This window comes from Neovison vison, chromosome 7 (assembly GCF_020171115.1).
Source record: "Neovison vison isolate M4711 chromosome 7, ASM_NN_V1, whole genome shotgun sequence".
NCBI classification, from domain to species: Eukaryota; Metazoa; Chordata; class Mammalia; order Carnivora; family Mustelidae; genus Neogale; species Neogale vison.
Genome location: NC_058097.1, coordinates 160,869,075 through 160,896,011, shown reverse-complemented (window position 1 = coordinate 160,896,011; position 26,937 = coordinate 160,869,075). Strand labels below are relative to the sequence as shown.

The 26,937-nt window shown below is 42.7% G+C and overlaps 1 protein-coding gene across 8 annotated transcripts in view; it reads right to left on the bottom strand.

The window, feature by feature from the left end:
• Positions 1-10,252: 10,252 nt before the first annotated feature.
• The window catches only part of TEAD1 (TEA domain transcription factor 1), a 260,592-nt gene continuing 243,907 nt past the window's right edge, over positions 10,253-26,937 (bottom strand). For all 8 annotated transcript variants that reach the window (XM_044258859.1, XM_044258860.1, XM_044258861.1 and 5 more), the window contains 2 exons: positions 24,350-24,502; positions 10,253-17,964 (listed from right to left, as the gene is read on the bottom strand). In XM_044258859.1, the coding sequence (XP_044114794.1) occupies positions 17,851-17,964; positions 24,350-24,502 (267 nt within the window). In that variant the 3' untranslated portion in view covers positions 10,253-17,850. The remainder of the gene's footprint in view (positions 17,965-24,349; positions 24,503-26,937) is intronic.

Sequence of the window (26,937 nt, the reverse complement as noted above, 5' to 3'; positions counted from 1 at the left end):
GAGAAGATGACCCACAGGGATCCATTCCCCTGCATTTCCCCTGCCATTCTAGAGCACAGAAAGGCCCTAGACAGAATGCTGTCTTGACAGTTATAAACTGAAATGAGTACCCATTACCCGTTGGATGAGAGGTAAATTCTGCCCCATGCCACAAAAGGTCTCTCACAGATCAGACCATTTTACAAACCACATGTCCTCCTACCCCCTTTTCCTTGTTCTGTCGTTTACTTCATAATTCTAGGCTCTTAGTCTTGCTTCCTCTCCTGGTATGTCCTTTGCCCACACCATTCCCTTCTCTCTCCTCCTCCTTCCCCCTACTCCGCCCACAGCCCCGCCTTCTCCTTCTTCCATGCTTCTCCTACTTTCCCTTCCCCTCTTCCCTGTTTCCATCCTTTCCTTTTGCATACTTTCCCCTTCCTTCTATCTTTCTTTCCTGCCTATTGATGAGCAGATTGAAGTCAAGGTCTTTGCATTTATTAGTTGTCATTGTTTTCTAATAGATAGTTCTTAAAAATCAAATATTAAAGCATACTGTAATCATTAACCTCCATCCCCCACCACCGCCACTCCTAGGAGACCCCAAATCCAGAGGCAGCTGATGGAAACCGGGCCAGACATTCTTTACCAAGCCACAGGATGGCATCTTGATTTCTCAGCAGGACTGGGAAACCCATGCAAAAGCTCAAAACCTACTTACCAAAAAAAAAAAAAAAAAAAAAAAAAGCCTCTTGATATTTGCCCTTAGGACATCACTCAGCCTTCTGTTTGCAATAATGATTTCCCCCAAATCTTACTGGATGGACATCACACAAAATGGAAGTCCTGAAAGCACTGGAGAGTGAAGGGAAGCAGGTAGATTTTGGTGGGAAGTCCATGGAGGGAGAGAGAAGTTAGAGGAAGTGAGCTCACTGTTTCTTCCAGTTCTAGCCAAGGCCGGGCCCAGGTTGTGTCATGCAGGCCAGTGTTGGTTCTGGTGGAAAAGGAACTATCTTTTTGGCCTATGAGAATAGAAGCAGCTACAGCTGCCAAAGGGAGGAGAGGGAGTCCTGGAAGGGAAAGAGCGGGAGAGGGGATTCCCCCCTTTCTATCTGGTTCCATGTCTGGCCCACTCCTGGACCACACTTACAGAGCATCTCAGCTAAAGGCAAAAGAGGGACAGGGGGTTGCTGTCTATGACAAAGCTTTAAGTTAGAGTCCAGTCAAGGAAAGCACTTATTAAAACAAAATGAAATGATGCCTATTAGAAAAAAAAAAAAAAAGAACTTAGAGCTTCCACGATTTACATTAATACATACAATCTAAATTACCCAATATAGCAAATGCCAGAACAATGGGATATACTCTTGAGTGAAAAGACATTATGTGAAAGGAATCAAACGTGAAGAACTATATGCAGGATGATTCTTTAAATTTTAGAAAAGACAATGGTACAGGGAGAGAAAGCAAATCTGTGTCGGTCAGAGGCTGAGTGGGGGAGGGTATTGGTTGCAGAGGGCTATGTTCTATATCTTGTTTGGGATGATGGTTATACAACTATATATAGTTGTCCTAATGCACCACATTCTACACCTTAAATGAGTGGATTTTACTGTATTGTAAATTGTATCTCAATAAAATTGGGGAAAAAGTAAAGAAACAAACAAATCACAGCCAGTGGGCTCTGTCTCCCGGCTGTAAGATACTGGTCCATATTTTCAAGTGTCCTTTCTATTCATATCATGGTCCATTGTATCAATGAACCATAATTCATTTTTAATTCTACTGTTGCTGGGTATTTGCATATTTCTTCCTCTTCCTCCTCCTCCTCCCTCCTTCTTCACTTTTCTGATTGTACTCATGGGGCTACATGCAACACTTTTGAAAGTATTTGTTATAAACCAAGGTATCAGTTTTGTTGGGTTGTAATGCTGGGTTGTTTTCTAAAATGGTTGTACCAATTTATACTTCTACGAGCATGTCTGAAAGCTCCATTGCTCTATATTTTGTCCACACTTGGTATTATCAGATTTGAAAATTTTAAATCTGCTGGGAAAATCTTATTTTAACTTGCATTTTCTTATTAATAATGGAGTTGAATATCTTTCCAGATGTTTATTAGCCATGCAGATTTCTTTGGGGAGGAAGAGACCAAGTCTTTCCCCATTTTTGACTGGGTTATTTTACATACTGATTCATGATGTCCTTTGTATATTATTTGTATGTTAGTATTGTTGTCATACATATTACAAATATCTTATAGTTTATGACAGTTATTTTCACTATATAATTAACAGAATTTATGAATTATAGTCTATCAATTTTTCCCCTTTAGGTCTTTTTTAAAAAACTCTTTTTTAAAAAGTTCTTGCCTAATCAAAGTTTTGAAAATATTCTATGTGTGCTTCTAAAAACTTTATAGTTTTGCCTTTCTCATATACATCTTTAACTTACCTTTAATTGATTTCAGGGTGTGCAGTGAAGTCATGATACATTTTCACCTTTCCCGATGGTTAAGCAATTTTTCTATCAGCATTTATTGAATAGTGTCTTCTTAACCCCACTGATCTGCAGTGCCATTTCTGTCACGTATCCAGGCTTTATAGATGCTCAGATCTTTTTCCGATCTCCCAATTCTATTGCATTAGTGAATGTATCTAATCCTGCATTATTAGCACACAGTTTTATTTAGGGCTTTATGATGAATGCCAATGTCCTGGTAGGGTTAGTTTCCTACATCAGTCGCAGAATCAGGACACAGAAATCACAGCAGCTAGTTTAACAGGGGAAACATGTAATATAAAGAACTGTTAACTAGAAGAAAGTGCTTAACCCCTACAATGGGTAAAGGAAGACTCAAAGTTTTCGAGTCAGATGTAGCAGGCAGCTACTACCTCCATGATGAGGAAGAGGGAAAAAAGAAGGAACTAGACCTTTGGAGAATCGCACGCCTTTCCAACCAAAGTCTGGGGTGTATGCAGCCTGCTTGGTTGCAAAGAAACTTGACCAGGGGTATGGCCCAGAGTGATATGCAAAAATGGTTCACCGTTGCCCTTGGGTATGGAGCTAGTCGTAGAAACTGCCTACTTAGCAGATATAGTTGCCAGAGGGCACAGTCAGAGCCATTGTAGACATGGCCTCTTGAAGCCTTACAGAAGTGCCCGCAGTGGGGGAGAGGGTGGACCAAGGGCCCAGCTGGGTCTGTTTCACCAGGGCTGCTAGGGTTCTGCGCTGAATAATAATGGTGGAGGACTGAGCCCAGAAAGGGACCGCCTTCTTGCCACTGTCGGGTAACTCCAGCGCCCTCTATTGGCAGAGCGAAGGAAGAAGTGTTAGCGTCCAGTGGCACACTCACAAAGAAGGCCGAGAAGATCGATTTGGAGATAAGAGAAAATTAATTGATTAGTGGCACAGTCTTCTAACTCGTTCTTATCTTCGAAAGTTTCCTAACGATTTTTGTCCCTTGCATTGCCATTCGCCTAAGTGGGGCAGTGGAGGGAATTGAATTTTTACTTGGACTTTAATCTATAGATTTACTTGTTGGAACCGACAGCTTTACACAATTGCTTCTTCCAGTTCGTGAACATTTGGATCTCTTCATTTATTTAGGTCTTCCTTAAAGCTTTCCAATAGCATTTTTATCATTTTCTCTATAAAGAGCTCCTACGGCTTCTGTTAGGTTCATACTTTAGTACTTCATGTTTTTAAAGCAATTGGTGTATTTAAATTTTTCTATTTCTTACTATTGTACAAAAAAATGCAATTTATTTTTGGTATACGTTGTTTTGTACCCAGCAACATGTTAAACTTACTCCCAAATTCTAGTCATATATCTATATATTCTCTTGGATTTTCTGTATGTACAAGTTTATCTTTTAAGAATAATGGCAGAGTAGATTTCCTTTCTTATGTATTTCTTATTCTTGCCTTATTATACTGTCTAGAACCTCCTATGTCAAGTGAAAGTGGTAGATACAGGCATCTTTGCCTCATTCCCAACATCAAAAAAAATGCTACTGCCATTAGCTCATTACGTTATAGGTCCCTTTCATCAGTTCAGAAAGGTTTCTTCTAGCCCTAATTTGCTAAGCTTTTAAAAAATTATGAATGGACACTGAACTCTATCAGACACATCTATCTTCATCCATTGAGATGATCTGTTGATGTGAATCACATGGGTTATTTTCTAAGGTAAACCAACATTCCTGGGATGCATTCCTGGATTGCATTCCTGGGATGAATCCCACCTTGTCATCATGCATTATGCTTTAGGTACATTGTTAAACTCAAAATTGATAATGTTTTGTCAACTTTATGCTCCCAAGTGAGATTAACCTAAAATTTTCCTTCTTCATATTGTTCTTGGTGGTATTCTAGGCTTATAACATCAGTTAGGGAGTATATGTAGAATCAAGCTTTATAGACCTTGTCAGATATACCCTTGACTGCCTCCTTTCCCTGCCTTGACTGGCATCCCACGCATGCCAGGTTTCCCCTCCACTTTTGGACTTTAATGAAACATGACCGTGAGATATAGGATCTGAATTCCTGAATAGTTCCTAAGAGGTAGATGATGCCACCCACAGGGCCATGCAGTTGTGTCCCTACAGGGTGATGACCAGTGAGAATTGGGAGATGGCAGTTACCTGATAGCCAAATTACTTCCTTTTCCCTCTCTCACTGACTACTTCAAGATATTGCTCTTCCCAGAACCTTTCCAGTAAAATTCACACAACAGTCTCACATGTTGAATCATCTAGTATGTCTGTTTCAACTCATTATAAGTGACAGTAATACATGAATGCATCACATTGCACTTATAAGATTTCCCTTGCTTTTTCTTCCTCTCATCTACTCTGCTGAGTTTGCATTTCCCAAATAAAGTTTTAGTATCTTAATCCTTGCCTCAGGCTCTGCTTTCTAGAAGACCTAAGCTAAGACCAGAGAGTATCCTTTGTTCTATGCACTGGAGTATTTTGTGTAAGACTGCAGGATTTCGTTTCTTTGAAGTTTGATAATGCTCCTTAGTAAACTATTTAGGTCTGGGTTTTCTGTTGGGAACCAGTATTTCATTTTCTTTAAGGGTTGTAAGACTACTCTCTTCAGAATTTCTTCTTCTTGTGAGGCAGTTTGCATAAGTTCTAGTTTTCTAAGAACTCATCACTTTTATCTATCCTTACACATTTATTGGCATAGACCTTATATTTTTATCTATTTCATTGCACTTTTTTTGGTATCTATAAGAACTGTAGTGATGTTCCCATTTTCATGGTTGTTACTGTTTTTTGTTAGGTTGGTTCTTTCTCCCTCTCCTTTCCTTATTGACCATGCTAAGGGCTTAGAGGCTTTATTAATATATTTTATAAAGATTTTATTTATTTATTTGACAGAGAGAGGTCACAAGTAGGCAGAGAGACAGACAGAGAAGGGGAACCAGGCTCCCTCCCACGTAGAGACAAACACCCCCCCCCCCCCGCCATGAGGGACTTGATCTCAAGACCCTGAGATCATGACCTGAGCCGAAGGCAGAGGTTTAACCCACTGAGCACCCAGGCGCCCCTTTATTAGTATTTTTGAAGAACCAACTTTTGATGTTGTTGAGCCCTATCATGTTTGTTTTCTCATTAATTAGTTTGCCCTTATATTTATTAGTTCCTTCCATTTTTTTAACTTCATAAATGCCTAGCTCATTCGTTTTTAGTCTTTCTTCTTTTTAAAAATATTTTATTTATTTATTTGACAGAGAGAGAGCATAAGCAGGGGGAGTGGCAGGCAGAGGGAGAGGGATGGAGCAGTCTCCCCACTAAGAAGAGTCTCACATGGGACTTCATCTCAGGACCCTGGGATCACGACCTGAGCCAAAGGCAGACGCTTAACCAACTGAGCCACCCAGGCACCCCATCTTCCTTCTTTTCTAATATGCATGTTTCTAACTAAGCATGTTGGTCACATGCCCCCCATATATTGCTCTGCTTTCTACATTATTTAGATGGTACTTTATTATATAGTTTCAAGTATTTCTTAATTTCCATGACTTAAATTTTCTCATGTGTTAATTAGAAATGTTTAATAATTCCCAAATATGTGGTGCTTTTCTAAAGATCCTTTTTATATTGATTTCTAACTTAATTGTCTGTGGCCAGAGAATATTGTATACTGCAGCAACCCTTTGAAATGTATTGACACTTGCTTCACTTGCCAAGAACATGGTTTTCATACCGTTCTCTATGTGACTGAAAAATTATGAATGACAGTGCTGTGATGAGTGTATATGCACACCCACATAATCAAGACTTCAATTTCCCTACCTGTTCCCTGATATTTGTCTGCTTGTTCCATCAATTACCGAAAGATGACTCTGGATATTTTTTCCTTTGTGGTTTTCTCGTTTTTGTTTTATTTTAAAAGAACGTTTATGTTCAGCACATACCAAAGTACAATATTTCATCTTCATAGCGAACATAACATTGTATCTTATTTAGTGAAATCTTTAAGATTTAATCTTAATGTCTACTAAGGCTCCCAAATAAACTGCACTTAAGAATTTTTTCAAGATCCACTTGTGGGGCAACCTAAATTAAGACATTTGGTCCCCTGGAATGTCGCAGCTCCACAATAACTAAGACTGCACCTCTGATAAACTGGCACTGGACCTACAAGGAAGGGGAAGCACTAACTCATGCAAGCCCTGGCATGGCAGGGTGGTATTAACTTATAATTGTGGAATAGGCTGATTACTGCTAAGTGCCATCAGTGCACAGAAAGAAGAAAATGTCACGCTCAACTCAGGGCATTGTGTAAAAGATCTTCCTGGCAGCATTTGAAAAAATCCTTAGCTCATGCAGCTGGACGACAGACTGCTGGAAACCAAGCCAGAAATTACAAATAAAGCTGAATTCACAGCCTTCACAAGTCTGTGTTACAGTCAAGCCCTAAAAGTAAGTAGCAGCACCCTTGAAACATGGGGTGGGGACATCGGGTTGGAAACACTGAGAGCTTTGAACCCAATTCCTCCGAACCTTAGGGCTACTAAGTCCCTCCCTCTTGCTGAGACAGCAATCTACCCTGCGTGGAGACCATGTTAAGGGCTCAACTGAAATGGATGCATCAAAAGATAAAGTATTTGCCGCCTCAAGATCTGCCCCACCTCATCAGTCACTAGAGTAAAGCCTCAGCACGTCCAGTGGGGGAAATTTGGTCTGTAATGTGGGAGGAAATGGCTTACCACCAAGAGTGCAGGATTTGGCTAGTCTGTGCTTTTCCTCCCTGGAGAAACTGGCAGAACATGCCTGGGAATGAATCTTGAGGACATGAGACTGGGCTAGGTTAAGGGGTTTATTGGTAGAGGCCACACTCTTCTACCATTCAGAATTTAATATCCTGGCAAGAACATCTAGAGATGATCCTGGGTCAGCTGGGCAGTTCCTTAAAGGTTGGAGGGAACAATGGTGTAGAGGAAATGCAGAGGTGCTAGAACTGCCTTGGTCCTGAGGCAGAGAGAGCTCAGGAAGTTAAAAGAGGCAACAATTGGGAGTGGAGGGCATGGGATGGTGGTTATAATTTAAGATCAGAATATCTGCCACTTTCTATGTGCCCCAGAAGGCCAAGAAAACAGTCCTTTCACTAAAATAGTAAATGCTCTAGAGAATAGGGCATAAGCATTGCTAAGAAGCTCAGTGGCAGCCTGCAGGCCAAGGTTGATAGCAGGAGATACTGACAAAGAACTGGGTTTCCTTGTTTGAATGGAGAGAAGATTCTGGCACAGCAGAGACCAAGTGGCAGTGATTAGCTGTCAGAAGCAAAGCAGTAGTTACTATAAGAGGCAGCAACGGATGGAAACCAAGAAGCCTGGCCCTGCCGGGGATCTGTAAAGATGGCTAGTGGACCATGGCAAGATAGGGACAAGACATGTGGGCAGCCATCAAAGGTGTTGCTTGACTGTATTGTTCATAAAATAGCAAGATTAGGTGAGATGTCAGCTGCTGCAATGAAAAATCACTCTCCATCACTCATCCTTTCCAGATCTAAGCCTGTTCTTAGACCCACAACCCACTGATCAAAGGGAAGGCTCGGATATTTGAGGAAGAATTCTATGATGCCACAAAGGAGCATCCCACAAAGGGCATCTAAGGAATAGATAGCCACTTGCCAGAAAACCTACACACTGGGGAATAGGAAACAAAGACATCTTTTTAGGACCTTGGCTTTTTGGCTTAGAATGGGAGTTGGCAAAACATTTTTACTATGAAGAGCCAGGTAGCCATTATTTCAGGCTTTGTGAGCTACAGGGTGTTACAACCAATCAACTGTGTCACTGTAGCTTGAAAGCAGCCATGACACCAAGTAAACAGCAGGGGCTAGAAGTGTGTTTTAATAAAACTAAGTGCAAAAGAAACAGCAGGCCAGATTTGGCCCACAGACTATAATTTCAAAACCCCTGGCCTTGAATGCACTCAGTTTTCATAAAAATTCAGTGCGTGCTTGGGAATAATGCATAGGCTCCCGATTGCTGTGTTCATTACTCTGTATTTTATAAACTAGAATGGCACATTAAATTATGCTGTTCAAATCCCCTATCTCTGACCTGTGTTTGTGTGTTAGGTCTGCTTTATCTATAAATAACCCAATGAGTTTAGTTTTCAAAAACTTCCTTCTGTGGAATTTCAAATTTCACTTTATAAGTTTGAAACTGTTATTAGGTGCATACAAGTTTAAAGTCTCTATTTTTCCTAGGTGATTAAAACTTGTATCACCTTGAAATAATCCCCATGAACTCCAGTAACAATTTTTTCCTCAAGCTATACTGGTGTGAAAAGAATATAGCTACATCAGCTTTTGTTTTACAGTATATTTTTCATCCTTTGTTTTCAACCTTTCTATGCCTTTACATTCTAGTTGGTTCCTTATCAGCACAGAACACAACTTAAAAAAGTCTGAGCATCTTGGGAGCCAAAGCAAATAGGAGAATGTTTACTTTAAATAAAAAAAAGGGGGGGGCAGTCAGGTTGCTGGCAGCCAATTTGCTAGTTAAAACAACCTAGCTACATCTGACATATAGGATATTAAACAGAACAAAAGTGTCTTTAAAGGTAGTTTCAATACCCCTAAGGCTTCACAGGCTTACACATTGTTTTGTTTTGTTTTAATTGGAATTTTATCAGTTGCTTACTGATGACTTAACAACGCAGCTAATTTGGCTTTCCGTAAGTAGTAGCTATGTTGATTAGTCTACTGCCAACAGCAAGGCAGACAGAGATGATCAGGGGTTCACAGCAAAGTTGCCTGACACCTCAACTTACTAGAGGCCTTTATTTATCCTGCCCTTTGCTCTTTAAATCCCTTTACTCAGTGATATTTACCAAATGTGTCTCCATCTTTGCTGAACTTAAGCTGACTGGAACCACAGGCGCGAACAAAAGATGTTTTTAATGTATCAGAGCACCTTGTTTTGGAGGAGGAGGGGCAGGGCAAGAGGTGGCACAGAGCCAGTGGTGGAGCTAGAACCGCAGGGCAGGAGGCGTTTCCAGCTCTGGATTCCTGTCACTAGGTTTCATGACTTTAACAAGGGCTCAGCTTCTCGGGCCTCAATTTCTTTATTGAAAAACAGGAAATGACTCCTTTATTCAAGAGAACATGATTTGGGTAAAATAGTGACTCTAACAGTGCTCGGCACACATTAGGGCCTCAACAGAGAGTTCCATAGTTAGCTCCTTCCAACTCAGTGGATAACAGCATTCCTCTTGACTTGCAGGATGCTGAAAATGGCTCTTTTCAAAGGAGATGGGGTATTATTTCTTCTCTGTTCCCACTCCCACCAGTGAGGGACTCTTGGGATTTGAAGCATGCTTTACCTTAGATTTCAAATAAACCCATGGGGCAGGGGAGAGCTTACAGTGTGTGGGGGGGTGTGCAAGGCAGGGGAGGGAGGTTAGGGGGGAGGGGAGAGTCCAGGCCTGAGCATCAGGGTGACCTATTTAAGGCTCCACCACTCACCAGTCATGACTGCGGACTGATCCATCTTTTCTGAGCGTGGGGTGGGGATAATAACCTCACTGACTTTGGAACTAAGGTAAGAATGAAAGGAAACAATATATCCACATTGTATCAACACACCTGCCCAGTGCCCACCACACAGTAAACACCTAATGAACCAAAGGCTTTCTTACGGAGGGCTGTGCCGCGTGCCACACTCACCCAAATCATGAACCCCACAGTTCCTCCACAAGCACAATCACATGTCATTTTCAACAACAGACACTTCTGCAGATAAAAAAGGTAACCCACACTTTCATTTTCTTTATTTTTCATTGATACCGTATGAATACAAAGTTTCTAGAAAGCTACAAAATGTCTACCACTTTATCAAGAAGGCATCAAAATGTGTCACTTTGCAAAGACATGAAAACACCTGCAGGAACTGACACAAAAATAGCATTTTTAGAGTGATGAAATAATTGCACTTAACTGTCATGGATATTAAAGTTATCACACATATGTACCGCGAAAGCTAGAATACATTTTTTTTTTTTTTACAAAGCACTTTATAAAAAAATTCTCTGCACACAAACCCTATAATTTTCATATAACTATCATACTAAAGATAAATTCACTTTAAAGCCAACACTTAGAACATTTTTAAACAAAATGGTACCAGTACCTAAACACAGACATTAACAAATACAAGAATACTGTACTGCCAAGAGGTTTAACCAAATGCCTTTTTGAAAGTTTCTGCAAATAGTTTAAGAAAACATGTGTGAGAATTTGCCCCCCACCCCCATCTCTCCAATCTATCGAGAGGAACCTTATCACCCAGGGGCCCGTTCTGGAGCTCCCTCCCAGCTGCAGTACAATATCAAAGCGACCACTGACCAGATGAAGCGCTTACATCACAAGCCCATAGTATACACGGGACACAAAGACACCGACTGTGAGAATCCCATTAAAGTCATTTAGAACGTGAACAAACACATGTGGCAAAACCAATTTACATAAAATTTAAGCATATTAAAGAATTAAAGGCTATTCGGGTTTCTTTTTTTAAATGTTACAAAATTTTTTTTTGTTGTTTTTCAGGCACGTACTGTTTTTGTTTTCTTTCTTTCTTTCTTTCTTTCTTTCTTTTTTTTTTTTTTTTCCTTATCTGCAGGCTAGAGCCTATCGACAAAGGCCTACAGAAGTGAATCTTTCAAGGAGGTAACAGGGAGATGTATTTTTTTTTTAAGAAGTGCAGTTAATATCTAATTTACATAGTCAAACTAATCACAGAAAATGACTGATCCAAAATAATAATAATAATAGTAGTAGTAATAAAATAAGAGACCGGTTTCCCATTGATTTACACCTAGATTTTGTCAGCCTCTCTCAGAGACAGGGGAAGGGAAAACCATCTCATCATGGAAGGCAGACAAAAGAGCCTACCTGAGGTTGGCATCGCCTGGAATCTGACCCCATTTAATGAGGAACAGAGGGAACGTAACTGCCATTTCAAACAAACTAAAACGATGTAGTGTGGTGTATGACCGACTCACTGCAAATTCACAAAGAATAAAACAAGCTACAGCCTTAGGAAGTAGGACAATAAATACCAATATTTCATCTTAGTTAATGGTGCATGACTTCAGCGGAACGATCCTTGCAAATGCGGTAAATTTTAAACACAAGACTTTCACTCTTCACAACAGAAGCAATGAGTTTATGACAGAAAACTATTGCCAAACCAACAAAGCGCAGTAACAGTTGAAAAGAGAAGCAGGAAAACAAGCATTTGATGAGTTTCTTTCCAGGGGTGACACAAGTATGGACAGGGAGGGCCGAACTCAAGCGGCTGACGAGCGCTCGCGTTAGCTCATTTTACTTTTCATCATTTGACAGGTTTTTTTTTTCCCCTTGTAGAAATTTCTATAAATACTCACAACTTGGTGTGGATAGAAATCACTCCTGAAATTTCAGAGCCCAGACAGGGTAATCTTAAAGACACCAGGGAGCAAAAGAACATACGCATTATGAGTTCAGAGGCTAACTTTCAAAGATGTCTGATGTCATTTGGAAGTCTATATGGGTAAAGAACATTTTTTTTTTTTTTTCTCCTCCTGGCTTTTGTTTGGCTGGTGTTTTTGCCTTCTGGTCCTTTCCACGCCTCTTCCTTACCTCTATCAGTTTTCCCGATCTATACAAGGTTTTGATAAAAGCCGACACGGACTCGAAAGGGTTGCCCTTTTGAGGGCTGGAACATTCTTTGAAAATGCCAAATTGTGAATGGTGCTCTTTGGAAGTTTCTCATCGCACATTCGTACACAACACTCAGAGTCAACATTTTCGCTGTAAGAAGAACACTTCAATTGTAATGACCCTAACTCATTTTTGTTCTGCACTCTCATCTCGGTTCGAGGCTTCCAACTTCCAGAGTGGTGTCACTGCGTAGACCAGAGAAGTGCGCACTGTCGTCGGAATGGAAAAGAAAGCCTCCACAGAGACTGCACACGCACACGAGGGGAAGGACAGATCTGTCCTCCGGCCGCAAGTCTGTCGTCTGTGTGGCAGTCCCCTTGCGCGGACGCCGGGCCGGGTGATAGGCGGAGAGGACGGCCGGGGTCGCGGACACACACACACACACACACACACACACACAACAGTTCCTGGGGTCCCTCCTGCTGCGGCTACTGTGGGACGGTGGTGGCGGCAGGCAGGGTCCGCGTCGCGCCCTTGTGGACAGAGGCCTGTAGTTGGTTACTCATCCTGGTAAACCAAAGGCATTACGGTGATCTCAGAATATTTTTGGTCTCTCTACAAATTATCGTTATATGGCAGCACTTTTCTAAGCTGGAATCTCAAACCAAAGGCACTTCCATGCTAGAGCGCAGAAGATTCATAAATAGCTAAGTATTTGGTCGTGAATTTAAAAGGCAACTTTAAAAGTACAATTTGCTTCTCAGAGTAAACTATGAAGTTGGAAAACCTTCCGTTTTGGTATATACATTTGAGAGTGCGGTCGAAGAACCACCTCGTGTTCAGTTTCCGATTTTAGACCAAGTGGTCAGTGTCCTCTAGAACTGGAGAAAAAATGGGCTTACGAAAGAGAAATGCGAACAATTTTTGCCTGTGTGGTTTCAAATACGGGGCCAATTTGTGAATGGATGCGGAGGGCTGGGGATGACTAGGTATCACTAAGGCACTGCTTACTGGAACGCTTTGGCAGCTCTGAATTTAAAACTCCTAAAAAAAGGAACAGTAGTAAGAGAAATGCTTCCAGCTTACAAAAGGGCTCACAGTTCCGAGGCAGCCTTCGGCACTGCACACCCTACACACAATGTCTCAAAGATTTAAGGCTTTTCAGAAATGACACGTGCAGGGCTTTGCCACAGAAACGTCAACAGAAAGAAAGAAGCAATGCAGACATATGCTCTCGCTGTCACAGGTGCGAACGCCAACGCACGGGATCGGTTCTACCCTTCGTGAGGACAGGTGTAGTGTACCAGACAGAGCATACACGAACTTAGACAGATCCTATGTACCTGGTTTTTAAGACTGACTGTCATCTCAGCCGGTTTAAATAATTTAAGGTTGTACAAAAAACAGACTGCTAAAGCCACTACAGTATCGAGACCTAGAGAAGACTTGGGTTAAAGTCACCTGGGGACTTTTAACACCAAGTGCTGGGAACAGGGGCTGCTTTTTGGCTGGTCTGAGTGTGGGACATGGCGGCTGGGTTGCGTAGCAGGTAAAAATTAGACTCGAGATTCTGTGGCAGGTGAATTATCCTCAGGGTAAGCGAAAAGGCTCATCAGCTTTTGTATCTGCTTGTGGCTGCCTCGTGTAGCTCCAATCAGACCAGAGGCTCCGTGGGGGAAGCGGCGTCAGCATCGGGTCGATGCCGTGCTCTGGCTGAGGGGGTGGTTCTTAGTCCCCCTCTGTCTTCTGCACTGAGCCTATGCACATCTTCGTAGGGATCACTGAGGCATGAGCACCGAAGAGGAACCACCTTTACTGGAAGAGGCCAAGGATTAAGTGGCGAGGTGCTAGGGCCGCACCCTGATTCCGTCACTAACCAGCTGGGTGACTGACTCTGGGCAAGTCACTTCCCCTCTGGGTCTCAACTTTCTCATCTGCTAAATGAAGGAGAGAGTAGGTTGTTCTCTCTTTTAGCTCAGTAAGGAAAAAAATCTCTGTTTCCAAAATCAGTCCCTCTCTCCTCCAACCTTAAAGATGCAGTGTTCCAAAGGCTTCCATAAATTCTAAAAACAGCACTGAAAGCAGAAGACCAGAGGAAGCTTACCGAAATGAGGAAAGCTTCAATCTTGAGACCCAAACGCTTAAAAGAAAAATGAACACAGCTGGGATGTCTTTTAAAGCTGGTAAACTGAGGAATGAAGATCAGATCACAGATGCACCTTACAGAGGTCCAAGCTGATCATGGGGATGGGGGTGACCCGCTATTTCCAACATCCCCAGTGATGAATGAAGGAAGCCTTTGTAGCAAGACAGACTCTGCGGTGGGAGATGCCCTGAAGGGGAAGAAACCTGGATGTAATGTCATTTGAGGAACCTTCCTACCTGCCTCTTCATGACCTGAAACAAAGTTCCTGGGACAGCAGCTTTCTCGGGGTGAGATTGGAAGGGAAAAAGAAGATCTCCAATATGTTATTTGTGACCTGCAGGATCTAGGGCAGGGGTTCTCCACTGGGGGTTGTACTGGGCTCCACGGAACGTGTGGCGATGTCTGGAGATAGTCTGGGTCGTGGCGATAGCAGGGAGGGCATGGGGAAGGCCAGGGACACGGTGCAGGACAAAGAACTGTTCTCAAATTGCCAACTTTGATACTTCAAAGCTGAGAGCCCCTGACTGAAGAGTAACACAGACCTTCTGGAATTCTGGAACCTGTTCTGGAGAAGTCCTGACAGTCATTTTAAGGCTCTTGCTAAGATGGAAACGAATGCCCACAGACCAGAGTCCAGTTTTTCAGCTCCCTCCTGGGTGACTGTGAGAGATGGGCCTCCATGCTCCCCAGGGAAGAATGAGATGCCCCTGACTCAAGGCTGGTGATGCAGGGTCAACAGGAGACCTGGTACCCAAAAGAAAGCAGTAAGGACAGGGGCCTGGAAAGGTTTTTTATGGTTGGGGAAGCTTGCCAGCTCAAGGGAGAAGACTACGACAAAGGATGAAAGACTACAGACAGACGTGCATGAGGCACCGCCTCAGAAACCCCACCCCAGCACCTAACTTGGCAGAGACAGAGATGGCCAAGGGTTTGGGTAACTGGATCCGTGGTTAAGATAGGGAAAATATCTGCCCTAGAGAAAGTTTTAGGAGAACAAGATGAGAAGAAAAATTTTAAGGCTCCTAGAAATGTTTTTAAGAGCAAAAAGCTACCCTCCGGGTTGTTCATGCAAATGCCCCTAACTCAGCTCCGAAGGCATCTGGGGGAGGAGGGCACAGCCTGCCTCCAGGAGCTCAGCAGGCTGGGGGGTGCCCTTCCCTCAGCCAGCAGAACCACCCTCCGGCTGCTCTTCTGGGGTCTATTTGTGCTTTGAAAAGTAAATCCTAAGAGGCCTCCTGGCAGACAGAAGAGCCCCATTCCTGTGCGGGAATGGGAATCAGATACTCCTCTCGCTGAAGTTCTGGGCTGGCTCTGGACATAGAAGATCCTTTACCCCCCCTTCATAGGGTCCTGGCTCTGGGACAGTGGGGTTTCCACTGAGGAAAGATGTGGGAGACAGAAGCAAAAGGAACATTTCTAGGAGGGCTGCCCAAGAGAAGTCATTAAGTATGATGACTAGGGCAGAAGCTTCGGTGTCTGCACGGAAGGCCAGATGAAAGGGCAGACCACTAGGGCAATCCTTCAAAGGCCCCTTAGAATCAGAGAATAAATGGTAGTTTTTTCACGGAGGGAAGACAGACATCAGCCTGCTGGTTTATATGAGAGGTGTGCATTCCAAATGGGAGAAGTTTTGCACTTTTTTCACTGGTCTGCCCAGGAACCGGTGGCATGAGTCTTGGAGAAATCAGGCTTGGTCCAGTGGCTTGTTGGCCACAAGCGAGCCACACCAGACCCTCTAACCAATATCCAAGCAGGATCAGAGCAGGTGGTGGGACAGGGAAACGGATAAGGTACTAGGATGTGAAAGAACAAGGTATTTCTTTGCTGGCTTGATGAAAAAGCCACGACAGGTTTCACAACTTACAAAACTTCCTTCACGTTCTATTGTGTGAAATCTATTCCTGGTGATTGTTAAGAATGTCACGTTCCTCTGGGAAGCTGGGGAGTGTAACCCTGTCTCCTTCCCAGTGAAGCACTTACGGAAATAACCCAAGACACACGGCCATTTCGAACCAACTCTGCCTGGGCAATGCTTTGGAATATCTGGGTTGGAAAGTTGAATTTCTCCTGGGAGGAGAACCTCCCGATGAGTCTGTTTGGAAAACAAAAAGTCAGAGAGAACGCTGGGCCTCTCCAACCTCAGTCAAACAAGTACTGTGACTATCGAGAGATGCTGAGAAACAGATGTCCTTTGAGAAGGTATCTATCTAGATCTAGGGACACAGACTGAAATATACGTGTACACGTACGTATCAGCACCTAGCAAACCGGTGAATTAAAAAGATGTTCAATAAATATGTCTGATACTGTATGTGTATATGTGTGGATGTATACACAAACACACACGGACACACACATTATGGCAGGTTACTATGCACACTGGTTCACCAGAAAGAATTTATCCACAGGCTGGAAAGGATGCTTGCAATTTTCTGGGGAGCAGAGATGCCAAAACTGATGAGCCTTTTTCTTGTTTGGTTGGTGAAATTTCTCCCAGCCACAGGATTTTTCTCTACTTTGCAGCTCACAGTGCAGTATTCATGCCAATTTTCAATTTTTGTTATTGAATTTCAGTGATTCAAATATTTACTCATCTTGGTAAAAAATTTGGTTGTCCATATAAAATATAACTGCACACACAAGACTATAAACATTTGTACGTTTAGGTTTTCAGTATTTATCTACTTATTGCAAAAAGAGCCATCCTTTTCTTTTCTTCATTAAATAATCATCACATTAGTACAATACAGTTTTATATTTTTTAAATATACTATATATGTTAAGGATAAGGGGTGAAGTTTTCTTCCTTTGTAATACCTGTTCAAGAGTTTAATGGATTAAGAGATTAGTTTTCACCTTGAGAAAAAAAAAAAAAGTACAAATTTGTCTCATTAGAATATTTCTACCAAGCATTTAAGGCTATATTTTAACATTTGGCTTCAAAAAGAAAAGTTTCATTTAAAAAATAATTTAGTGAATTACATTCTTTCATAACTTCCACCCTAATTAGTTACAAAGATAAGTCTAAAGATTCTTAGTTTTGTGTACTAATTTACATTTATATTTAAAGATTAATTTTACTTGTATCTTAAAACAAGAATTTTATGTTGGAAAGAACAAAACAAAACCAGAACTAAATACATTTGTATAAAGGCTGTAAATGCCCCATGGCAAATGTTCTGTCTCAATTTTTTTTTTCCTACCACAATTAGAGACAGGTCTCTGCAGACAGAGACCTGGGTTCTTAAGGTTCACCTTTCCCGAGGAATTGTGGGCTGCGGATGTGAAGAACACACAGAAACCACTCAGATTTCTCTTTTTACAACTGTACCAGAACTTCACAGCTACAATGATAGTATGAACACATGAAAAAAAAAATAATGACTTCACTCAAACAGGATTTAGAAAAGTCAGGGTGACCTCAGGGCCAGGGCACCCCCCTGTGTGGTGAGGTTTACAGTCAGTCATTCAATAATGGAGAGTGTGTGTGTGTGTGTGCACGTATGTGTATGTGTGTGTGTGTATATACAGATATCTATATATATAAATAACCATGTTCAGTCCTTTACAAGCCTGTAAATATGATGTTGTGCTCCATGTTCACTATTTGAAACTTCAAATACACAGGCCATGCACAGGAGAGTTTCTTGTGTATCCCTGTTTGTTACCACCTGTTAAAAAAAAGAAAAAGTATATACTTATATATACACAGATACATAGAGGGAGAGAAAAACCTCCACATATGCAAACACGGTCCATCTGTGCCATATGGCAACTAGGGTTTGCTTGGAGAGGGACGGTCAAGTTCAGCAGGGAGACTACTGCACATGTCCCAGCCTCAAGCTGCGCCCTCCAACATCAACTCAGGATAATTAGGGGTCTGACTTGAATCGTAGCTGAATTCAGGCTGAACTTAGTTACCATGTGTATTTGCCATGTGTAAGACATACCTTACGGACAGGGTCTCACCCCTAATTTGAGCCCACAAGAATTAGTTCGGGTTTTTTAGGAGGGTTGATTTCTTTACAACAAAGACCGTTTTCTAGAATCCTGTCCCACTAGACAGTCGTTTACCTTAGGAATCGCTTCCTATCTTATTCTTAAACTTTTACTAGATTTGTTTCACAACAGCCCACAAGAGACGTGAGCTCCACGAGTACTAGCTCAGCACTGTTAACCGGCTGTGCTGGGACTCAGTACCATAGACGCTGAGTAAGGCACAGTGGTAGAATCACATCAAATGATCCCTCTTTCCATGCACACAGACTTTACCTTTCGAAACATACTCTGAAACATTCATCTGCTTCCCCTCTTGGTTCAAGTCACTGGACTCCAGCTCTCTCCTCCTCGTGCCCGTGGCCTTACCCTCGTTCTTCCCTTGAGTAACAGGTCCCTGTGGCCCCTCCCCACTGGACCCTGCCTGCTTCCCAGAGCAGTTCTCAGAAGGAACTTTCCAAAAAAAGCAAATCTAGCCCACTTCCCCACAGTTTCAGTGATGCTGTTATGTGTGTGTTTTGTCTGAAGACAGCTCAGTGTCTTCAAACACTGTGAATCTGAGGGCCTAGTCCAGCATGTCACTCCCCCCTCTCGCCCCCCACTGTGGGCCGCTTCACCCATTCCATTTCCCTTACTCTTAAGGCATCTGAGGGTATGGCCCCTGACTGAAGAATACAAACTCACACACTTTTAACTGTCCATCAGAGCATACAGTACAGTCTGTAAGAACACCTAGATTTTTTTTTTTTTTTTAAACATCCATGTCATTTAATGGGCTCTAAGTTCCTGAAGAACGGGGACCATGTTTCCTAGTAACTAGTTTGGCACAAAACAGTTGTTTAATAAAAATGTGTGTGTGTGGGTGGGGAGCCTGGGTGGCTCAGTGGGTTAAAGCCTCTGCCTTTGGCTCAGGTCATGATCCCAGGGTCCTGGGATCGAGCCCCACGACAGGCTCTCTGCTCAGCAGGGGGCCTGCTTCCTCGTCTCTCTCTGCCTGCCTCTCTGCCTACCTGTGAGCTCTGTCTGTCAAATAAATTAGGAAAAAAAAAAAATCTTAAAAAAAAAAAGTGTGGAAGGAATGACGAGCGACACAATAATCAACATATAACTACGTAGTGTACACCCGCTCGGTACAAATTGCTTCACACACACTGTCTGGTATAATAGCACAACTTCATGAGCGGGTGCCCGGTCACCTCCCCCTGACAGCAAGTGAGGCCAGGGAGTGGCCCAAAGGGTACACAACTGTCACCGAAGAAATGTTAACTCTGACTTCGGAGACCTTTTTCCCTAACCATGAAGCCAAGCTGCTCTAGACAAATGAATGGATACAGTAATAGATTATTGACCTTTTTTTTTTTTTTCCTGGGTAATAAAGATTTGACTGAGTATTGGTTCCCACCTCCATCCTTCCTAGTCTTACTTCCTGCCCCTTCCCTCACAAACAGAAGACTCCAAGCATGCAGGCCTTCCGTCCTGGAAATCTCTCTGTCCCTATATGCAAAGAAATGCCATGCCCTGGGGTGCCTGGGTGGCTCAGTCAGTTAAGCGTCTGCCTTCAGCTCAGGTCATGATCCTGGGGTCCTGGGATCGAGTCCCGCATCGGGCTCCCTACTTAGCAGAAAGTCTACTTCTCCCTCTCCTACTCCCCCTGTTTGTGTTTTCTCTCTCGCTGTGTCCCTAACAAATAAATAAATAAAATCTTTGAAAAAATAAAATAAAAAAGAAATGCCACATCCTGCTGTTCTTACCTCTGGAACAGTCCTTGATCCCATCCCCTCCACCACTGCCATCGTCCAGGGTACCAGCAAAGCACCTGGCCTCCCCCACCGGAGCCACCCTGCCCCTTCCTACTCCCGGGACACAGCAGCCACAACGACCCTGTGAACAACACAAATCTGACAAGAATGCCCTCTTGCTTAACAACCCCCATGGCCTGTATTCAACTTCCAAACTCTCCAGCCTATAAGGCCCAGGAGCTCCGGCCCCATCTGGCTGTCCTACCCAGTCAGCTCCTTGCTTTCCTCTCTCTTTTGCCACACCAGCCACACCAGCCTATTTCTAGTCCTCCCACCTGCCCGCCCACCTGTGGTACTTTTCTCTACCCTCTTTGCCTAGTCATCTGGCAAGGATGCCTCCTCTATCTCTGCCTGAGGGAAGCCTTCTCTGACCTCCCTCCTCAGGTCAAATACTCCTGGCATCCGCTCTCTGGGCACCACGTACCACCCTCTGCCAGCCACCAGCCTCCGTGTGGTTTACATCCATTTTGCGATTGCTTGAGGAGCGCCTGCCTCCCTTAGGGGCTTCCGAGATGGCTGCCCCCCACCCCCATCTAGTTTATGTCCCAGCACCTGACATGTAAGTACACACCCATGAGACAGCGCTTTTCTTGGTAAATCTGAAACATATCTGTTTACCCATCAAGGCAACTTAAGCACCAGCTGTTTACATGCTTTGATGATGCCCCATTCAATACTCTGTACGCCCAGGTGTCTGTTTCCCAAGGATACCTCAGGCAAGCATTGTACGAATGTACTGCAACCACTTCTTCACCTGCCGCTTTCCCTGGAGCAGGCCAAGATTTGCTTTCCCTGGAGCAGGCCAAGATTTGCTCTGGAACAGGCACTGTTTTGCCTGCACTGCACTCTGACAGTGATTATAATCTCTCCAAAGTTTAGCTAAATGAAAGCAAATATTCTCAACAACTTCTGAGGTGGGGCGTCTAGACGAGAGCATTTTGTTTATAAGTGGAGGAGGGAACGGAGTTTAGAGACGTTCAGCGACTTATCCAAACCAATGTCATTAAGTAGAACGGCATCTTAAACCCCAGTCTTCTGACTGTGTGATCATGAAAGAGCCGCAAAGTAGCTTTCCTATCCTTCTAAGTCTTCGTTTATGTCTGTCACCAGCTCTGTGACCTCAGGGAGGCCTAACACTCCTTATCCATAAAAAGGGAATAAATACGACCTCACGGTCTGCAGTGAGAATTTCATAATATCCCATTTACAAAGGATTTAGCACCGTGCCTGGAGTCTCCAAGATCTGCCTTACCGTCTTGCAAACTCTTTAGGAAAGACTATGTTCTATTTATCTTTTTCTTTTTTAGCCTCCAGGCCCAGCACGGGGCTCGAACTCGTGACCCTGAGACCAAGAGTTCCCTGCTCTACCTACTGAGCCAGGCAGGTGTCCCGAATATGTCCTAGACTTCATGATTAAGATTCAAAAGGCGGAAAGAAAAAAATGGTTCTAGCAAGCTGTATGTATGTATGTATGTCTGAATGCAACTCCAAAAACAATGGGAACACTTGGCCTGTAATTCAGGGACAGTCTTCCTCAGTCTGTCTGGGTATTGTCACTCAGGCCCTGCATTTACAGGTTCACCTCAATTTCTGTATCATCCTGCTGAAATCAAAGACTTTAGCTCACCCGCCAGCAGGGTCTGGAACTGGTCTTGCCGACACAGGCTTTGTAACCCAATACCTAGTAAAATGCCTGCGACTACGTCAGGCAGCTGCCATCCTGGCTGTGTTCCTACATCTCCCCCTGCCGCCCCCAAGGAAGAGCTGAAAAGTACTCTCTTTCCCTTATCAATGAGTTGCTTTCATTCTATAATCCAGGAGTGCTGGTAAAATTTCAGCTTTTCTAAATGCTAAATTTCTAGCAAATATTTACTGAGAGCTACTAATTCATCACAGCAAAGGAATTTTTCTAGTTGCTTAATGATAAATTCTGGAATTAAGGTAATGCTCTCTCTGGATATCCAGGCTGCTTAAAGTCGCATGTTCAAGGAGAACTATTGATTTGGTCTCATGGGTTTTGTGGCTAAATAGTTGCTTTCAATTTCTTCCCGGCCTTCTTTTCCTCAGCTGTGCTCTGTGAGGTAAGGGTAGGGATGGAGGGCATAGTCCTTAAAATGCTGACACAGACTCAGAACTGGTTTGTAAGGACAGCTAAGACTGCTTCCAAGAGAGATGGGCTGGCCATTCACTCAGAGACTTTTCCTAAGGCTATTAACTGTCCACATCAAGGTACGACACACTCACCTTCTGCCCATCTGAGCACAAAGTCCCCTGTTCCTAACTAGCAACAGAAAGCAGCTGTTGGTCAGGGACCCGCCAGCACCCCAAACCAGGATCTGCTCCGTTTTCACTAACAACCATTACAGAACAGGATATTAATCAATAACATTCTTGGTAAACAATACTAACAAACTTTTGGTAAAGAACAGGTTTTCCAAAGTTTCCCCCAGATTGCTAGTCTCCTGTGGACATGCCAGAGAATCCACCGGGATTCTCTCGCAGGAATAAATGAAAATTACACGCAAAGTTATCTGTCAGCCAACTGTATGACCATCATGCGTCTGTGGACTTGAGACTCCCCACAGCTCATTGCCATCCCCCTGAGCCTCGGGTCTCAACTGCCTGGGGAGCCATTAAAATAAAACAAGAATGGCAATGCTGGGTGGGCTCTACTCCCCTGCCCCGAATTTTTAAAAACTTCCTGTGTGGGGGTGCCTGGGTAGCTCAGTCGGTTAAGCCGCTGCCTTCGGCTCAGGTCATGATCCCAGGGTCCTGGGATTGAGTCCCACATCGGCTCTCTGCTCAGTGGGGAACCTGCTTCTCTCTCTGCCTCTGCCTGCCACTTTGCCTGCTTGTGCTCTCTCTGACAAATAAATAAAATCTTTAGGAAAAAAAAAAAATCTTACTGTGTGAATCTGATATGCATTAGGATTTTAATTTAAGTTTTGTTTATTCAGTTTTTATATTGTGAGGAAACTGGGTCCCTCTGGCTCTGGAAAGTTAAATACGAGGGAATTTTATGAGCCGGACAGCCCACTGGTACCTTGAAATTGACCATGGAGGATGTATTTATACCATGGAAATGGGCAAATGCTAATAAATCAGGGTTTGGGGGGGAGGGTGGGGGGTAGTTGGTTTTTTTTTTTTTTTGCTTGTTTTTTTTTAAAGTAGCACACCACTGATGGTGAACTCTAGTCGCCATGGGTCCAAAACCTCTGGGTAAAGAACTTCTGCTCTAAGTATTCTAGTTCTTAATCCTAGTAGCAGCTAACAAAGCAGGGCTTCAGAGGGCTGAGTATGTGACCATGATACTACTGTCTTGTGCCCCTTTTAGCAAACCCGTTTCTAAGTTTTGTTTTGGCATTTTTCCTTTCCTTAAGTCAAGGAATATTAATTTTTTTTTCAAAAATGAGCCTAATGAAACCCCTTACTGCATATTTTGTAGGCAGGTTTTTGAGGACATTGCTGTTCTTATAACCTTCTTCCCAAGTATCCAAATGGAGCCCCGATGAGAAATTTGTTAAACATGAGGGGCTCCTCCCCGACTCTCCAGCACTGACCAGGGGCACAGGAAACTTCTCCCATCATAGACTCTGGGCACCAACCACTGCTTTTACTTTCCCTTTAGCTGTCCAAGCTTTGACCATACTCTTCAGCCTATGGGGACTATTTTCTGATCATGACATTCTAATTTCCGTTTCTTGTGGTGCTGAGGGTTTGTATTTTGTGATCTTAGTGTGCATTACTTCTTATAAGGCCTTGCAATCCTTCGTGAAATGAGTCAAGTACAAACCCACTGACTCAATTTTTGTCTCAACTGCAATCTGCCTACTCGGCGGCCGGGGCTCACACAGGGCAGACACTGGAATGACCTAGAGAACGGTAAGTATTCACGCCTGGCTTCTCTCCTCAGAGGTCCTGAATTCGTCGATCTAGGATGCAGCCTTGGCGTCAGGCTTTTAAAAGTTTTAAAGTATTTTAAGAAGTCCCCCACGCATTTCTAACATGCAGCTGAATTTACGCACTTGAATTCCAGTTTTCCTGAGCTTCAAAGAGCTTATGAGGCTCGCCAGATGAGACCCTGTCTCTTCTAGAGACTTGAGCCCAAGCAGAGCCCGAGCTTTTGCCCTGGGTGCTGTGGATTCAAATGGTGACCTTCCCACAGCCTGCTCAGCACCCCTACACCCCGCCACCTTCCTGCCCCCTTCCCTTCCAGCGTCGGACTGCGTCAGCCACAAGAAGAAAGAGGCAAAACAGTTACCAATAAGATTGTGAAGTTTTCCAAAACACTGTTCATCATGTATTTCTCTGGTAAGTGTTTGAGCTTGTGGATGAAGTTTATCATATATTCACACATTGGGGAGCGGTTTATTCGGTACACAAATCGGCCGTTCTCAAACCTTGCATACTCCGTCTGTGAGGGGAGAAAGGAGTTGAGCACGTTTATACTTTGGACTTCAAGATACATGAAAACGCTGTTACTGCCTTCAAAAGCATTTTTCTTTTCCTTTTTCAACAGAAGTCATCTGCTAGATGCTGTACTAGTTACACAGTGTACTTATTTTAAAAGAAATCCTATCTCCAAACTTAGTGCCATACTCAGAAATCCATTACTTTTCTGGAAACTTGAAACAACAACAACAACAACAAAAAACAGTGGAAAAAGGATAGCTTTAGAGAAGGGTTGTCTAGGTCAGAAAGAAAAGAAAGAAAAGAAAGCAAAGGTCAGAAAGAAATATAATCACCTACTTAGTGATTTTCTGCCTGGAAATCTGGGGGAGCAAGGCCCAGGCAATTACAACTCTTCAAAGAGCCCAGAGAAAATCCTCCCCTACTGTTATAAGGCCTCAGACCAACGACTTTGGCAGCTAATTTCTCTACCTCAGGAAAAACTACTTCACACTGATCACGAGCTCCTGACTGTGAGTTATTTATGTCTTTAATAAACATGGAAAAGAAAATACGGGTATGGAAGATCCCACGGAAACACTCAGAAATAAGAGACACATCCCTAGACAGTCTTGGATCAAAGAAGAATTAAAAAGGAAATTACAAACTATCTCAAGAGTAATGAAAAGGGAAACACTTGACATCAAAACTTAGGGGACCCGATGAAGCTCTACTTGAGGAAGCAGCTTCATGAGTTCACAATTAAAGGTAAAAAATTATAGAACTAAACCATGTCTGAAATTAAAAAAAAAAAAAAAAACAACAAGAAACCCACAAAATAAACCCAAGCCACAAAGAAACCAAAGGAAACGAGAAATAGGAAATTAATAAAGATAAAAGCTCAAATAGATGTGAACAGAGATAAAAAGTGTGGGCAGAATGAATTAAAAAACTGGTTTCTTTAAAAAGTCAAAACAAAATCAAGCCTTCACAAGCTTAACAGAGAAAAGAGACAAAACCACAATTACAGGAGAGACTGGAAGGTTACCTCATGCAGCTGTAAGGCGAAAAAGCCTAGAGAGGAGAGGATGACTGCCCAGCAAAGTATGAATTACTAATATTGAACCACGAAGGAGAAAACTCCAGTAGGTCCCTTAGGGGGGAGGTGACCGAAACATTGTTCAGAGACTCTCCGTGGAGAAAGCTACAAAGACCAAATTGTTTCACTGCTGAGTTTTATGCAAATCTAAAAGAATAATCATTCTTATTGTTATGCAAACAGTGCCAGCCTCAATAATAGTCAGGTGTCCTAATGGACACAAAGAGATTAGAAAGAGGTGTGTCCTAGTATCACTTAGAAGATGCTAAAATCTTATGTAGAACAGCCAAGAGAAGAGTCACCATGTCCAAAGCAGGACTTTCTTCAGGAATGTTATGGTGGCTCCTATACGGGATGGGTATGAACTCGTGATGCCCACAACTTGGAAAAAAATCATAGAAGAGATGCTGAAAAGGCATTTGATAAAATATTGCAGCTGTTACTGATAAAAATCCTAGGTACAACGGGAAGAGAAAGAAAGCACCTAAATACAAAATAAAGAGTACTTATACAATCCAACAGTGAATGTATATAACCCGAAATGGTAAAACACCAAAAAGAACTCTATGGGCAGCAGTTACCACTCACCGTCCTAAAAAGGCGAGAAAATAACCAAAACAGAAAAGGTGGCAAAAACATTGGAAAAGAGGAGATGAAATAAATCCTTCTGTTTTTGCTGCTGCTATGAACATACACATAGAAAATCCAAGAATCTAGGGGGAGAAAAAAACCACTGGAGATAAATAAGAGAATATGGCAAGATGGCCAGATAAAACATAGATAAGCAAAAACCAAGAGCTTTCCTCTCTTCTTGTAATTAAAACCCACAAACAGGAAATTGTATTAATGAATTACATACTATTTAGGAATATATTTAACAAAAAAGGGATAGACCCAGATGTGAAAACTATAAAATCTTATTAAGATAAATGAGATAGAAATGCAAATAGGTTCTCAACTGGAAACACTTAGTATTGGTAATGTATCAATTTATCCCAAAATAATGTCTAAATCTAGTACAATTACAATTAGATTGATCAAGCGAGGATTTTGGTTTTCTTTACTGTTTTTTTTTTCTTTAAAGTGATCTCATTTTTTTGAAGAATAAATGCTGTTTACTAGCCTAGAAAATATATGGAAACAATAGCCAGATTGACTTGCACCTGCAGAGGAATGTGCTGTAAAGCCACTGTAATCAAATCAACATGGCACTGGGACGCTGTTGAGATAAAGAGAGGGGGAATCAGGGAGACTGCAGGAATGGCTCCTGGGATATGCGGTGACTTACAGGGGACAGATCTCAGATCTACTCAGTGGGAAAAGGATGAATCACTTAAGAAATGGTTTTGACACAAACGCTT